The sequence below is a fragment of the Xenopus laevis genome, chromosome 5L (genome assembly GCF_017654675.1).
Source record: "Xenopus laevis strain J_2021 chromosome 5L, Xenopus_laevis_v10.1, whole genome shotgun sequence".
In the NCBI taxonomy this organism is placed as follows: domain Eukaryota; kingdom Metazoa; phylum Chordata; class Amphibia; order Anura; family Pipidae; genus Xenopus; species Xenopus laevis.
The window spans coordinates 157,004,576-157,021,231 of NC_054379.1; the positions used below are offsets into that span (position 1 = coordinate 157,004,576).

General features: G+C 39.6%; 1 protein-coding gene across 4 annotated transcripts in view; it reads right to left on the reverse strand.

Annotated features, from left to right (window-relative positions):
• atad2b.L (ATPase family, AAA domain containing 2B L homeolog) overlaps nt 1-16,656 on the reverse strand; it is a 120,030-nt gene that overhangs the window by 85,990 nt on the left and 17,384 nt on the right. For all 4 annotated transcript variants that reach the window (XM_018261584.2, XM_018261583.2, XM_018261582.2 and 1 more), the window contains 7 exon segments: nt 16,133-16,290; nt 14,253-14,302; nt 13,197-13,347; nt 10,436-10,538; nt 8,825-8,942; nt 5,049-5,168; nt 3,567-3,642 (listed from right to left, as the gene is read on the reverse strand). In XM_018261584.2, coding sequence (XP_018117073.1) covers nt 3,567-3,642; nt 5,049-5,168; nt 8,825-8,942; nt 10,436-10,538; nt 13,197-13,347; nt 14,253-14,302; nt 16,133-16,290 — 776 coding nt within the window.

The following is a 16,656-nucleotide window of genomic DNA, read 5'->3' on the forward strand; positions in this document are numbered from 1 at the left end:
GAGAGCACTGGTTCAGAATACCCAGTGCAGCATATTAAACAAGCTTCTTTTATAGCATAGCATAAACAGGTATGGGATCCATTATCCGGAACCTCATTACTCAGAAAGCTCCAAATTAAGGGATATGGGATGCCTGTCTCACATAGACTCCTTTTTATCCAAAAATCCAAATTTTTATAATAATAAAACAGTAGCTTGTATTTGATCCAAAATAAAATGTAATTAATCCTTATTGGAAGCAAAAACCAGCCTATTGGGTTTATTTAATGTTTACATGATTTTCTAGTAGACGTAAGGTATGGAGATCCAAATTACGGAAAGATATGTTATCCAGAAAGCTCCAGGTCCCAGGCATCCTGGCTAACCAGTCCCCGAGCATCCTGGCTAACCGGTCCAGAGCATTCTGGATAGGGATGCACCGAATCCACTATTTTGGATTCGGCCGAACCCCCGAATCCTTTGCGAATCCTTCAGCCGAATACCGAACCAAATCCTAATTTGCATATGCAAATTATGGGTGGTAAGGGGAAAAATTTTTATTTCTTTGTTTTGTGACAAAAAGTCACTAAATTTCCCTCCCTGCCCCTAATTTGCATATGCAAATTAGGATTCGGTTCGGCTGGGAAGAAGGCTTCGGCCGAATCTGAATTCTGCTGAAAAAGGCCGAATCACTAACCAAATCCTGGATTCGGTGCATCCCTAATTCTGGATAACTGGCCCCGAACATTCTGGATAACCGCTCCCGAACATTCTGTATAACCGGTCCAGAATTTAAAGTAAGCAGTAGAACTAGAAACGGTAGAATACTTGTGAAATGTGTTAGATTTAAGGCACCCTTTAACCCTATGACTCCGATTCCCTGTTTGAGAAAAGTCTGTGAATAAGTTTAGACACGGACAGTCGTCAATATACAGGTATGTGATAAGTTATCCGGAAACCCGTTATCCAGCCAGCTCCAAATTAAGGAACGACGGTCTCCCATAGACTCCATTATAATGAAATAATCTAAATTTTTAAAAATTATTTCCTTTTTCTCAGTAATAATAAAACAGTAGCTTGTACTAGATCCCAACTAAGATATAATTAATCCTTATTGGAAGCTAAACCAGCCTAATCAGTTTAACGTTTACATGATTTTCTAGCTGACTTAAGGTATGACGATCCAAATTAAAGAAAGATTCCCTTACCCAGATTTCCAGATAACAGGTCCCATACCTGTATCAGGCTTAGCCTTTGTTAGTTTCAGACTGTATTGTCCTGCCTAACAAATGGCTTTCGTTAAGTCAAAGAAGTTATTTTCCATTAGGTTCTCATTAAAAGTTTTCAGAAATGTTTTCTGCACATTAATTGTCACGGCAAAAAGAAAAAAAAAACAGTCTAATTCCTACAAGGCAGTGAAACAGGGGAATGGATTCTAGCTCTAGTGAAATGATTTCAAAGGAAACATTCGTTATTGACTCTTTCAGAGAGGCTCTAATTGAACCAAAGTGACGAACCCCTGAGCCTGACACAATGAATTCACGCTGGAGGCGCAGTACTTGATTTCAACATCTATAATTTACACAACAAGGATTTGGACTCAGAGACAAATCACAGAACAGCTTGTTTGGAAATGGCTGAATTAAACAGTCTAGACAAACTTCCTCAGATAGAATTGCTCCTGGCAATCTAATGTGGCCAAACTAAAAACAGAACACCCCTTTTTCTTTGTTGCCGACCCCTTTAAGCCTGTTTCTTTCAGTCTCCTGAATGTAGGGAAAACAAAAAAAAAAAAAGAAATTCAAAAGGAAAGTTGATACCGATTGTTCTATTAATGGGAAAGTAAACCCTATATACATTTTCCATTGCAGTTCATGGACATTCATGGGTAGTCAACACAGCCAAAACAGGCCCGACTGATATCTGCATAGTATAATTAAAGGGACACTGTCATGGGGAAAAAAAAAATCAAATTGTATCAGTTAATAGTGCTTCTCCAGCAGAATTCTGCACTCAAATCGGTTTCTCAAAAGAGCAAACAGATTTTTTTTATACTTAATTTTGAAATCTGACATGTGGCTAGACATATTGTCAGTTTTCCAGCTGCCCCGAGTCATGTGACTTGTGCTCTGATAACTTCAGTCACTCTTTACTGCTGTACTGCAAGTTGGAGTGATATCACCCCCTCCCTTTCCCCCCAGCAGCCTAACAACAGAACAATGGGAAGGTAACCAGATAACAGCTCCCTAACACAAGATTACAGCTGCCTGGTAGATCTAAGAACAGCACTCAATAGTAAAATCCAGGTCCCACTGAGACACATTCAGTTAAGTTGAGTAGGAGAAATAACAGCCTGCCAGAAAGCAGTTCCATCCTAAAGTGCTGGCTCTATCTGAAAGCACATGACCAGGCAAAATGACCTGAGATGCACCTACACACCAATATTACAACTAAATAAATACACTTATTGGTTCAGAAATTACATTTTATATGGTAGCGTGAATTCAGCCCTAGTAAACATGTGTTCAATGCCTCCAGCCCAAGCTGCAGGATCAAATCAAATGAAGCATAGAAAGGGGAGGATGATCTTGCGCTGGACACCATCCAGCCCAATAAACATTCCATACCGTTGCTACACACAATCTACCAATTTGCACATGCAGATTAATATATAGCAGGTAGCAGCAGGGAATTCAACAAGCAGCAGCTACAACTTAAAGGGGTGGCCCCCCTTTAAATTAACGGTTAGTATGATGTAGTGAGTGATATTCTGAGACAATTTGCAATTGGTTTTCATTTTTTTTTTTATTTGTGGTTTTTGAGTTATTTAGCTTTTTATTCAGCAGGTCTCTGGTTTCAGCCATCTGGTTGCTAGGGTCCAAATAACCCTAGTTACCATGCACTGATTTGACTAAGAGACTGGAATATGAATAGGTGAGGGTCTGAATAGAAAGAGGAGTAATAAAAGGACGCATTAACAATATATGTGTAGCCTTACAGAGCATTTATTTTAAGATGGGGTCAGTGAACCCCAATTGAAAGCTGAAAAGAATCAGAAGAATAAGGCAAATATTTATAACTATAAAAAATAAACAATGAAGAGCAATTTAGAAGTTGCTTAGAATTGGCCATTCTTGAACATACTAAAAGTTATCTTAAAGGTGAACCACCTCTTTAAGCCTGTCTGGATAAGAGCCAGTGTGCTCCCAGAATGCTTTAAAGGATAAGTAAAGCTTTAAAATAAGTGTATGTAAAATTGACGAGGGTGCTTCATTATTTATTTTGGTTTTTATTCCACGATATTAAGGGATACATGTACTGTTAATGATAACATTTTGTTACAACAGCACCACCTGATGGTCAGTTTCAGACCAATCTGACCACCAAGTAGTCAAGGAAGTTGTCAGGAGAAAGAAAGGCTGCTCTGATGTTCTTCTGCTTAGAAAGGTTAACCTTATTTTAAAGTATGTTGGCGTGCACTGGGATCTGTAATATATGCAAGCCAATAAGGAACATTAGTTAGGCCTTTGTTTATTATGGCAGCAGCCATAGTGAAGTATAATTACATAAAACAAGAGGACAAATACCTGATATGGCTTCTTCGTGCAGGAGATCGATGGGTATCGAACAAAGTGCTCTGTCTCTTCCGTTGATGTGCTGGCTCTAAAAACATCATTTAGAAAAGGTCTTAGCAAACAATATGGCTGATTCATTGCAAACAATATGGCTGATTCATGTCAAAGTATCGACAGGCTGCTGAATCCCAACTTTGAACAATACCCACATGCTCCCCGTGTGCAAGGCTGGATAATTTTCCAGTCGCAAGCTTGCAATTTCTGCAGCGACAAAACCCTGACACCATATATTCAAAATTCTGTTCAAGCTAGTATAGAACGGAAAAAAAAAAACACAAAGACAAATTAAACTTTTAAAACACAGAGTCTTCATTAAGAAATAACTAACCGAAACACCACTTGCAAGAGGATGACGATCTATCATGCGGCGCTCGATTTCTCCTCCCTGGCTATCTTATACAAGGAAGACAGGAAAGAGAAATCGAGCCCTGCACGATGGATCGCCTTTTCTGAAGTGGAGCGCAAGTTGTTTTTTTAAATATTGAGGTTACTGGTTACTTTTAAAACACCAAGTCTTCATTAAGAAATAACTAACCGAAACACCACTTGCAAGAGGATGACGATCTATCATGCGGCGCTCGATTTCTCCTCCCTGGCTATCTTATACAAGGAAGACAGGGAAGAGAAATCGAGCCCCGTACGATGGATCGCCTTTTCTGGTGGAGCGCAAGTTGTTTTTTTAAATATTGAGGTTACTGGTCCTTTAAGCTCTTTTTCTCTGGTCAGTTCTAAGCATCACAAGACTTTCCTTTGTGGAATTGTTGGCATTTTTCTATTATCCTGTTCCTCGTTATCTTACATAAAGGATATAATTTTTAGATTTTAAGTGTAAGGATGGCAAAGACAACAGTTATCAGGAGGAGAGAGGTTACATTCCTCATTATGAGAGAGACTCTGACCCATTCACCTCCAAACTCTCCAGAGAAGCCAAAATTTTTGCCAGGGTTTATCTACTGGCCATAGGTAAGATTTTATTATTTTTATAATTATTATAGGACGGACCAGAAAATGGTCTTATTTAAAGGGGACCCGTCACCCAAGAAAATTATTCAAAATCCTATTTTATCACTTTAATTACTATATAAATGATTTGAATCGTGTTTACATTAGTCTGGGAATTCATAATTATAGCAAGCAGGCAGGCGCCATTTTGTGGACACTGTTCTAGGACATCTAGGAAGTGCTAAATGAAAAGTGAAAGTAACTGCCTGCCCCGCCTCTATACCCAGGGCATAGAGGAGTGGCAGACAATATTTGATTGACAGCTGAGATTTTTAAATGAGCTTACAACGGCTATGACTATGCAGGAAAGTTAAAAAAAAAAAAAGGCAGCCGTTACGTAAGGCAAACAGTAAAGTTTTTATTGTGTCTAAATACCAATATTGTTTTCCACCATCCTTGAGTGTTTGACACAAATGAGATTTGATAAATTACCAATAGGAGGAGCTTGATATCGCTCCACGGTTTTCCTCTGCCTCAAGTTATATGGCCGATCATTTTCCTCTCCTTCAACCTCCGCTTCTTCATCTCCATCCTCCCCTTCTTCCTGGGACTCTGAAAACAGAACAACAGCTTAAATAAGGGGCTCCACTTATCTAGGTGGGATGCGATTATTCTTGTAACAACATGTGACAAACTTGGATAATAAGATGCTTGGTAAGTGGGTTCCTGTAACAAGTTGTATAAAAGGCGGCGGTGTTTCTGCCTTTTCTGATGCAGTTATACCATGTGACATCCAGAATAATGGGTGAGCCTCTATATAAGGAAATACCCCTATTAAATCACTATACAGGCTTACAAATACAAAAATAAAGGACTTATTCTTTTAGTGTTCCTTTTAATAGGAATGTATCTATCATGCATATTTAGCAGAACCCTCCTGCTGTGGGATGGGCTGGACAGAACATCAGAAGCATCTCCTGATGCTTCTTTACTCAATTCTAGAAAGAGCAACATAACACAGCAAACAAGCATCAGGAGATGCTTCCTTCATAAGTAAGAAAGGAACAGTAACAACAAAAAAGTGTTTGAAGTGTTTGAAAGTAATACAAATATAATGCAGTGTTGCCCTGCACTGGTAAAACTGGTGTGTTTGCTTCAGAAACTCTACTATAGTTTATATAAACAAGCTGCTGTGTAGCCATGGGGGCAGCCAGTCAAGCACAGGATACACAGTAGATAACAGATAAGTACTACTATAGTTTATACAAACAAGCTGTTGTGTAGCCATGGGGGCAGCCAGTCAAGCACAGGATACACAGTAGATAACAGATAAGTACTACTATAGTTTATATAAACAAGCTGCTGTGTAGCAATGGGGGCAGCCATTCAAAGGAGGAAAAAAAAACTAAGATTACACAGCAGATAAACTCTGTAGAACATAATGGTGTTATCTGTTATCCACTATTTAACCTGTGCAATAAAGCATTTTTTCAATTTCCCCCATTGCTACACAGCAGCTTGTTTATATGAACTATAGTAGTGTTTCTGAAGCAAACACCGCAGTTTAACCAGAGCAGGGCAACAGTACATTATATTGTCATTACTTAAAAATTACTTTAACTAGTAACATAACACTGGATTAAACACATTTATTGTATTACATGAGAAACTAAAGTTATTAACAGTTATTACTATTTATTTAACTTATATTTTCATTATTTTCTGATTGGTATTCAGACGAAGCATTTCCAGACAAAAGCTAGAGAAAGCAGGGTCTTTCCCCACTAGAATTACAATGGTGGATCACTTGATCTGTTCGCTCCCACTACTGTCAGTTCACTGTGCTGGACTCCTGAGGGAGGGATCAGCAACCCAGAGTATAACACAGTGTTTTGACAGCTGCCACAAATCCTCCTCCCTGTACCATGTCCCCATCACTAGCAATTAATTACAATATAAAAAAAAAAAAAAAAAAAGTTAGTGACTGGCAAATAAAGAGGCTTTGAAGACAAGTATTTAGTTGCTCTGAGTGTTAAAAGTTTGATAGAGAAGCAAATGTCCCTCAATGCTCTGTACTTCCTGTCCCAGGGGCTCCATAGTCCTAACATGATTAGATACAGAGGGAATGGAAACATTTGTACAGCACAAAATCATATTTTAGCTACACGGTCAGGTCTATAATTGTGCTTGAGCATGAACAAAGCGTGCCACTGTTTGAGTGTACGTGTTAAAGGCCTACTTCACTGTTCCTACTTATCTGGGTTGGATGGGAAGCCTTTAGCACTTAGTTTTAAATAAAAGGCAACACAAAATGAACATTATTTAATCAATGTGTGGAGAAGGAAAGCTACCAAGGAAGTTTATACATCAGCCACAACAGTTAGAATGCCATTTTTACGCTTTAGAATGCTTTACCATACCCGAGTACGTAGCTCAAGACACGGTCTCGGTTTGTTTAGGATAGCAGCTGCCATACTAGCTTGGTGTGACATCACTTCCTGCCCGAGTCTATCCGTGCTCGCGCATTGCTCTGAGCTCAGATTACAGCAGAAATTGGAGGGAGAGAGGAACTGAGCATGCTCAAGCCGTAGCCCTGGAGGTTCAAGCTGAAACAGGAAGTCTGATACAGAAGCCCATGAGTACACAATAGAAGGAAAGTAATGTGGTGTTTCTTTTGACAGAGGACTCAGAGCAGCATTACTTTGAGGGTTTAATAGTGTATATATATAGACCTTTCTGATAAAGCTTACTTAATTTTAACTTTTCCTTCTCCTTTAAAAGTGTTCTAAATAAGAAAATAGGGCAAATATGACATATGGTATCATAACCATTAGAATACCAGGCCTGTGTGCATTTGTCATGACTCTAGTCATCAGATTATTACTAAAACCAGGGCAGTACCTCATTTGCCCCAGGGAAACACAATGCCTTAGCACATAATAAGGCAAAGACAGGATTATTTTCTGATCAAGCAGTAAATCATTTGAGCATTTTATGTCTAACCTCAGAAATGTGGATGCAGGTACCATTGTGATTGTGCAAGTTGGGAAGTTATAAGTTGTGATCAGTGTTGGACTAGGTCTCCTAAAAAGCACCAGAAAACCTTACACCCTGGGCCCATTCTCACAGTGATGAGCTACACCATGTCAAATCATACAAGTCTTTCTTTAGGCCCACAGTGGTAATAAAGATGGGCTGATGGGGATCTCTCTTAAAGGAAAACTATACCCCGAACAATATAGTTCTCTATAAAAAGATATTGCATAAACAACTCATATGTAAAACCCTGCTTCATGTAAATAAACCATTATCACAATAATATAATTTTTTTAATAGTATGTGCCATTGGGTAATCCTAAATAGAAAATTGCCATTTTAAAAAATAAGGACCGCCCCCTGGGATTGCAGGATTCGAGGTGCACACAAACTATACATGTTAAGTCACATGAGCCAATTAACAGACAGGGTTGTGTCTTTTGCTTCCCACACTTCTTCCTGTTACAGTTAGAGCTGCAGTATTTCTGGTCAAGTGATCTCTGAGGCAGCACAGGGACCATCACAAAATGGTGGATCAAGGCAAGAGATGTAAAAGGACAATATTTACTTACTTAAATATATATTCCAGTTTGATAAGATTCTTTAATATGCCACTGAATTTTATTTAAACGATCTGTTGCTTAAGTATTCCTTTTGGGGTAAAGTTTTCTTTTAAAGGGGTGGTTCACCTTCAAGTTAACTATTAATATATTATAGAATGGACAATTCTAAGCAACTTTTCAATTGGTCTTAATTTTTTAAGTTATTTGCCTTCTTCTTCTGACTCTTCTTCTTCTGACCCAGCTTTCAAATGGGCATCACTGACCCCCATCAAAAAACAAATGCTCCATAAGGCTACACATTTATTTTTATTGCTACCTTTTACTGCTCATCTTTCTATTCGGTCCGTCTCCTGTTCATATTCCAGTCTCTTGTTCAAATCAATGCATGGTTGCCGGGGTAATTTGGACCCTAGCAACCAGATTGCTGAAATTGCTAACTGGAGAGCACTTGAATAAAAAGCTAAATGACTGATAAACTACAAATAGTAAAAAATATGAAAACCAATTGCAAATCGTCTCAGAATATCACTCTCTACATCATTCTAAAAGTTAACGTAAAGTTCAACAACCCCTTTAAACTGGGGACTACGGAGAGGCCAGCTATACTGCTTATTTTACATGGAATTACCAGTTTTCATCAGTCATATTGAACTCATTTTGATAACTTACCTTCAGACACTTCTTCCTCGCCTTCAGTGGATTCCTCGTGGTGGTTTTTAATTGGGTAGCCATTTCTACGCAAGCTTTTTCTTCTCCTTTTAACACGGGAATACATGTCCATGTTTTCCTTAATTCACAAGAACGTTAAAACAATTAATGGAACAGAAGCCACATTTACACTTCGACTACATTAGTTCTTCAACCCAATTGGTTACACACAGGCTTGTGAAGTTGGCTGAAGCATGTGTGCATCAGTGCAGTAAAGCACAACAATCGAAAGTCATTATTTGTCTCCTGACAACAAACAGTTTTGGTTGTCATTAGGCCAGTTTGCAACATGTTGCTACCAAAGCCTAAAGCTGGCCATAGACGCAAAGAACCGATCATACGAATCCTGGATTCGTACGATTTTCATATCGTTTGTGGAGTGTCCCAACATCTGTTGTGTCATGCCATTCAGCCAGTCGATTTTTGAAATTTTCTGTCAGCTGCCGATAATATCTCTGCATGTTTTACCGATCTGACGATTTTCAGTGGGAGACTGTCACTAGCTTTGTCGGACATAACATTCGTACGATTGCTGTCGGGGGTAGAACATCAGCTGATCTGTTCTTTTTCTACTTTATTTGATCTGAATGGTTAGTGGCAGGTCGGGAGATGAGGAAGTCCGATAAAGTCTGATCATTCGAGGATTCGAACGATCGGATCTTTGCATCTATGGCCAGCTTAAAACACGAAGAGACCTGTTAAAGATGGATATCTAGAGGCACATTTATCAAAGGTCAAATTTCAAACTCATGTCAGTTTTTAAAACTTTTAAACTCCCATAAATTCGACCAATTTAAATTTAATTAAAAAAATAAATAAATAAAGTTTTTAAAACTCAGATAAATGGAATCAACCGAAAACTCGAATCAAATTCGATTTGAATTTTAAAATCTCGATTTGAGGGGTTTTTTCAGGAAAAAACGAATGTCAGCTCAAAATTGATCCCTGGACCACTCCCATTGACTTAAACAGCAATTCAGCAAGTTTTAGGTGGCAAATAGTCAAATTTGAGTTCTTAAAGGGCCATAATATGATAAATCTCGAAACTCTAATTACATTTTTTTTAAAAACTCGTCGAATTTCAATAATTCCTTAGTTGAATTTCTAAATTTTCAATTCAACTCTGGATAAATCTGCCCCCTAATGTCCTGACTTGTGACTTAAAATGCAGCCAGTTACAAATTGATATGCATTTTTGGGGGAAAAAAAACCTCTCCAGATTTGAAAACAGAGAACAACAGGCGACTACAATTAGTGCCAAGTGTTCTGCGTTCCTAAGGAAAGACATGAGGCGATGCACTTTCACTTCATTTTCAATTCGACCCTGGATAAATCTGCCCCTAATGTCCTAACTTGTGACTTTTTAAATTTCAGCCGGTTACAGATTTATATGAATATTGTGGGGAATAAAAAAACCTCTCCGGATTTGAAAAGAGAGAACAACTGGGGACTACAATAAGTGCCAAGTGTTCTGCATTCCCTAGGAAAGATGTGGCAATGCACTTTCACTTCCCATGCAATTTTGTGCATACTGGCAGTACACAAGAGTCTCTTGTAGCAACACAAACTTACAAATTCAGTATCTGTCCACATCCTGAGCCGTTCCACCTCTCTGGATTTGCCACTGCGCCTGATATTGATGTTGTCCATTTCCTGCAATACAGCTTCAGCAGTGCTACAATGCGATATAGAGACATTAGTATATTTACGTTGAACTGGAATGGTTGAGCAAGTCAGCTACACTTACTACTAATGGAGAATGAAAGATGGATAGAGTGCTTGAATAGAAAGAGGAGCAGCACAAAAATAAAAGCACTAAACAGAATTAAAGGCTCATTGTGAAATCGGTTTTATTTTGGTAGCTGGGGTCAGTGACCCTGGCACCTAGAAAGCCTTTTCACTTGCAGGCTGGAATTAGAAAGAATAGTAAAACTTTGAAATCACGCTAAATAAATATGGATGATCAGCTGAAATGTTGCTTAGGACAGGTGCATCTCTAACTAAAATCCCCCTTAAAAAAATAGACAGTTAATTATATCTTACTTTGGATCAAGTATAAGGAAAGGTTTTATTATTACAGAGAAAAAGGAAATTATTTTTAAAAATTTGGATTATTTGGATAAAGTTAAGTCTATAGGACATGGCCTTTCAGTTATTCAAAGCTTTCTGGATATACGGGTTTCCAGATATCGAATCCCTTACCTGTACCTGTCTGTGAAAACTGGAGTATATATCAGATAAAGGACCACTGATGCTTTACATGTCAGGAGTGAGACGTGTATGAAAGTCATCACTGATCTGGCTATGGAGCAATTAGCCAATATATATTTCTGTATTCAGTGTACAACACGATCATCATAATGTGCAGTAATGAGGCATTTCTATAGATTGCCAGGACAAAATCAGGATAAACTTCTGATTTAAACTCATTTTCAAGGAGATGAGATTCTATTTAGACAGAGAGGCAATAAGTAAATAACAGTATGAACTGAATTTTAGAATTAGTCTGGTGTTCAGCCACATGAATGTTATCAAATGTTATACACATTGGTGCCAAGTTTTGGAAATTCTTGATGGTGCAGACTATACACTCTGGAACATTATTAAACAGTGTGCATAATAAAGAGCAGACATTTTGCAGAGTACTAGAGGGTGGTGAAGGCTTGTGAATAATTTTGCTAACAAAATATAAATTTATCCTGTTCCTTGGGAAACATGCCATATCAAGGACACATCTAAGATTGAGCTCGTTCAAAATGAATGGACTAAATTGAATTTACAATTTCTCTAAAGTTATTATATCCCACAGAAGCAATATGTAGATATCCAACAACTCTGAAGAGAGGGTGTTCCGAAGCATTGTTATTGTACTCAAGGAACGAGTACAAAACAAGGAGTATAGTAGTAATAATTTGCAACCTTGAACATCAAATCAATCTAAATGCAATCCAATGATGTGCTTTGGTGACAGTGTGGTCCTACAGAACTACATTTATATGTTCATGGATGTAGGGAATCTACATCTGTAGGATTGCAGGTATAGTAGGGAGAGATGGTGCCTATAGTAACAGTGGATAATAGTCTCTGGGAAGGGAGTGTGACTGTGTGATAGCAGGTATAGTAGGGAGAGATGGTGCCTATAGTAACAGTGGATAATAGTCTCTGGGAAGGGAGTGTGACTGTGGAATAGCAGGTATAGTAGGGAGAGATGGTGTCTATATTAACAGTGGATAATAGCCTCTGGGAAGGGAGTGTGACTGTGGGATAGCAGGTATAGTAGGGAGAGATGGTGCCTATAGTAACAGTGGGATAATAGCCTCTGGGAAGGGAGTGTGACTGTGGGATAGCAGGTATAGTAGGGAGAGATGGTGTCTATAGTAACAGTGGATAATAGTCTCTGGGAAGGGAGTGTGACTGTGGAATAGCAGGTATAGTAGGGAGAGATGGTGCCTATAGTAACTGTGGGATAATAGTCTCTGGGAAGGGAGTGTGACTGTGGGATAGCAGGTATAGTAGGGAGAGATGGTGTCTATAGTAACAGTGGATAATAGTCTCTGGGAAGGGAGTGTGACTGTGGAATAGCAGGTATAGTAGGGAGAGATGGTGCCTTTAGTAACTGTGGGATAATAGTCTCTGGGAAGGGAGTGTGACTGTGGGATAGCAGGTATAGTAGGGAGAGATGGTGCCTATAGTAACAGTGGGATAATAGTCTCTGGGAAGGGAGTGTGACTGTGGGATAGCAGGTATAGTAGGGAGAGATGGTGTCTATAGTAACAGTGGATAATAGTCTCTGGGAAGGGAGTGTGACTGTGGAATAGCAGGTATAGTAGGGAGAGATGGTGCCTATAGTAACTGTGGGATAATAGTCTCTGGGAAGGGAGTGTGACTGTGGGATAGCAGGTATAGTAGGGAGAGATGGTGCCTATAGTAACAGTGGGGATAATAGTCTCTGGGAAGGGAGTGTGACTGTAGGATAACAGGTATAGTAGGGAGAGATGGTGTCTATAGTAACAGTGGGGATAATAGTCTCTGGGAAGGGAGTGTGACTGTGGGATAGCAGGTATAGTAGGGAGAGATGGTGCCTATAGTAACAGTGGGATAATAGTCTCTGGGAAGGGACTGTGGCAAATCATGTATAACAAGTATGGGTAAATGACTAAATGTACAGTACCAATTGGAAAAAAGAATAAGGGCCACATTGTAAAAGTTTAACCACCACAATAGTCAGCCCTATATAAAATGTTTGCACACAAAAAGAACAATCCTTGGTGATATAAATGTGCACATCTCAGAGCAGGCACCTTATTATATATGGACCAGTATGAATACTTACCTATTTACAAGCTGATCAAATAGTAAACTCTGATTCAGAGACTCAAATCTATTACTCTTGGGCCTGCAGCTTCTTCGAACTTCCCGTCCATTAATACATGGGTGATCTCCACTTCCCTCCTTCTCCACATGTCGTGGGTGGCTTCTAAGTGCTACAAGTAACACACCATGATAAAATTGACATTAAGGGGCAGATTTCAAATTGAAAATTCAAATTTTCAAAAAAAATTGTTGGTCAAATCTCTCAAATTCAAATTGTGAATTATCCAAACTTGATTTGAATTTAAATTCGAATTTACAGATTTACAGAGTCGAAAACTCTAATCGAATTCGATCAGACCTGAATCAAAAAAAAATGAATGTCAGGAAGGCTGCAAACATCTCCAAATTGCTTACTGGACCTCTCCCATTGACTTATACAGCAATTTGGCAGGCTTTAGGGCAGGGGCACACGGGCAGATTCGGGGAGATTTAGTCGCCTGGCGACTAATCGCCTCTTCTTCGGGGCGACAATCTCCCCGAACTGCCTTCCCCTGCTAAAATGAAAAATCGCCTGTGCCAATGCACGAGCGGCACTTCGCTTTCCAAAGTTGCCCGAAGTTTTCTCGTGAGGCAACTTCATGCGACTTCAGAAATCGAAGCACCGTGAGTGCCATTGTGCTGCCGTTTTCTCATTATAGCAGAAGGAAGGCAGTTTGGGGAGATTGTCGCCCAATAGAAGAGGCGATTAAAGCTCCCCCAATCTGCCTGTGTGCCCCTGCCATTAGGTGGCGAATAGTCGAATTTGAATACTTAAAGGGTCAGAGTATGATAAATCTCGAAAATCTAATTCAAATTCATTTAAAAATTCTAATCGAGTTTGTTTAATTCCCAAGTCGAATTTGACAGTTTTGATCATAAAAAAAAAAAAGATTCAAAAATTTTAATTCGCATTTTCAATGTGATCCTTAATAAATCTGCCCCATGTTAAAAGAAAATGCTGCAGGCAGGGTTGAAATTGCTCTGTCAGATTGTCATTATACACAGTATAAACATCCCACGTACCCATTATACTTACATAAACTACTGTGGCTGTTTGGTAATGTAGCACCAGTTGGAGACGATAACCTAAAATACAGAAGCAACTTTATTACACACACTTATCCTCTATTGGAATAAAAAGATGGTTTCATACATTTGTCAGTTTGGACTAGTTATGACCAGAGAATGTCCCTCTACAGCAGGGATCCCCAACCTTTTGAACAAGTGAGCAACATTCAGAAGTAAAAGGAGTTGGGGAGCAACACTAGCATAAAAAATGTTCTTGGGGTGCCAAATAAGGGCTGTGATTGGCCATTTGGTAGCCCCTATGTGGATTGTCAACCTGCATTAAGACTCTGTTTGGCAGTGCACCTGATTTTTAAACAACCAAAACTTGCCTCCAAGCCTGGAATTCAAAAATAATCTCCTGCTTTGAGGCCACTGAGAGCAACATCCAAGGGGTTGGGGAGCAACATGTTGCTCACGAGCTACTGGATGGGGATCACTGAGAGGATCACTGCTCTACAGTAACGGCGTGAGAAATTCAACCCACATCCTCCCAACCCGCCAATCCACCTTTATTTCTAGACCTGTGCCCGCCCCCCGCAGTGATGTCATGAAAGGGGTGGGGTGGCGCAAGTCTATAAACTTTAGAGGGCAGAAGTCGCAGTGCTAAGTCGCCGTAGATTTTGTACAGGAGCTAACACGAAAGCTGCGGGTCCCGGAAGGGCCAGTTATCCAGAAAGCTCCAAATTACGGAAAGGCCGTCTCCCATAGAATCTATTTTATCCAAATAATTCAAATACTCAAAAATGATTTTCATTTTCTCTGCAATAATAAAACAGTAGCTTGTACTTGATTCCAATTAATCCTTATTGGAAGCAAAACCAGCCTATTGGGTTTAATTAATATTTACATGATTTTCTAGTAGACTTGAGCTATGAAGTTTCAAATTACGGAAAGATCTGTTATCCAGAAAAACACCAGGTCCCGAGCATTCTGGATAACAGGTCCCATACCTGTACAGGAAGTTGAAATGCAACATTTTGTTCCATTTGAATACAGTGTTGGGAAACAACAGAGAGATTGTTCCAGTGGATCAGGGGTCCCCAACCTTTTGCATTCAGATGTAAAAAGAGTTGGGGAGCAACACAAACATGAAAAATATTCCTGGGTGATGCCAAATAAGGGCTGTGATTGGCTGTTGGTAGCCCCTATATGGACTGGCAGCCTACAGGAGACTCTGTTTGGCAGTACACCTGGTTTTATGCACCAAAAATTGCCTATAAACCAGGAACTCGAAAATAAGCACCTGATTTGAGGCCACTGGGAGTAACATGCAAGGGGTTGGGGAGCAACATGTTGCTTACGAGCTATTGGTTGGGGATCTAGGGTTGCCACCTTTTCTTATGTTTTTTACTGGCTCGTGAAGGGGTGGAACAAAAGGGGCGGGCCGTGACGTCAAAAGGGGCGGGCCACATCGCGGAGAACCATAGACTGAGGAGAAAAGGTAAATTACAGGGGATTAGGGGCAGGCTCAGGGCTCTTTTTGAAGGGTATTACAAATTTACTAGCAGCTACATTGCCGGTAAATTTGTAATACCTGCCCCCGGCTAGGCCGGTAAAACACCAGCCGGGTGGCAACCCTATGGGGATCACTGCAGTGAATGTTAGTTAATGCAGGGAGGGTCTATTGTTGCTTAGCAATGTGATGTCATGTTTGACCTGTAACCCCGTTTGATTTTCTTCTTCCTCTTCCTGTTTATGCTCATCTATGAAACTTCCTGTTGCACACAGGTTCTATGAAGCAACCAAGTTACTGTTAACACAGAAGTTGATGTGTGTGTGTCCTCATTTACAGAGAAGCTGCACCTGCAGTTCAGATCAGCTCTCTGCTAACATACACATCATTATTACCTTGATCTCCTGGTTGCAATACTCCAGCCCTCCCTCTGTTTGGCCGTACGAGTTTGGGGGCTTTCTTTACACACAGGTTCGGCAGCATGTTTACAGGGGCGTTTGGCAGGAGGGGACAAATGGCTGTCGCTCAGGCTACCGTCACTGCAGGCATCCTTCTGTTAAAAAAAAAAAAAATTATATTGGACTGGATCCTGTTCCACACATTGACCAATCTAGGCACATATTTCCACCTCCGTATGTGGGAATGCTCTGTCTACAATAGTAATAAAGAACTGGAGACACACCAAGGAGAGAATACAACATAACAGGAAATTGGAGCAGACCATCCATGTTGGGGAATATTTGCATTTCTTTGATTAACAGGTTTAAAGGGGTTGTTCACCTTTAAATTAACTTTTAGTATGATGAAGAGTGATATTCTGAGACAATTTGCAATTGGTTTTCATTTTTTATTATTTGCGGGTTTTTGGTTTATTTAGCTTTTTATTCAGCAGCTCTCCAGTTTGCAATTTCAACAATCG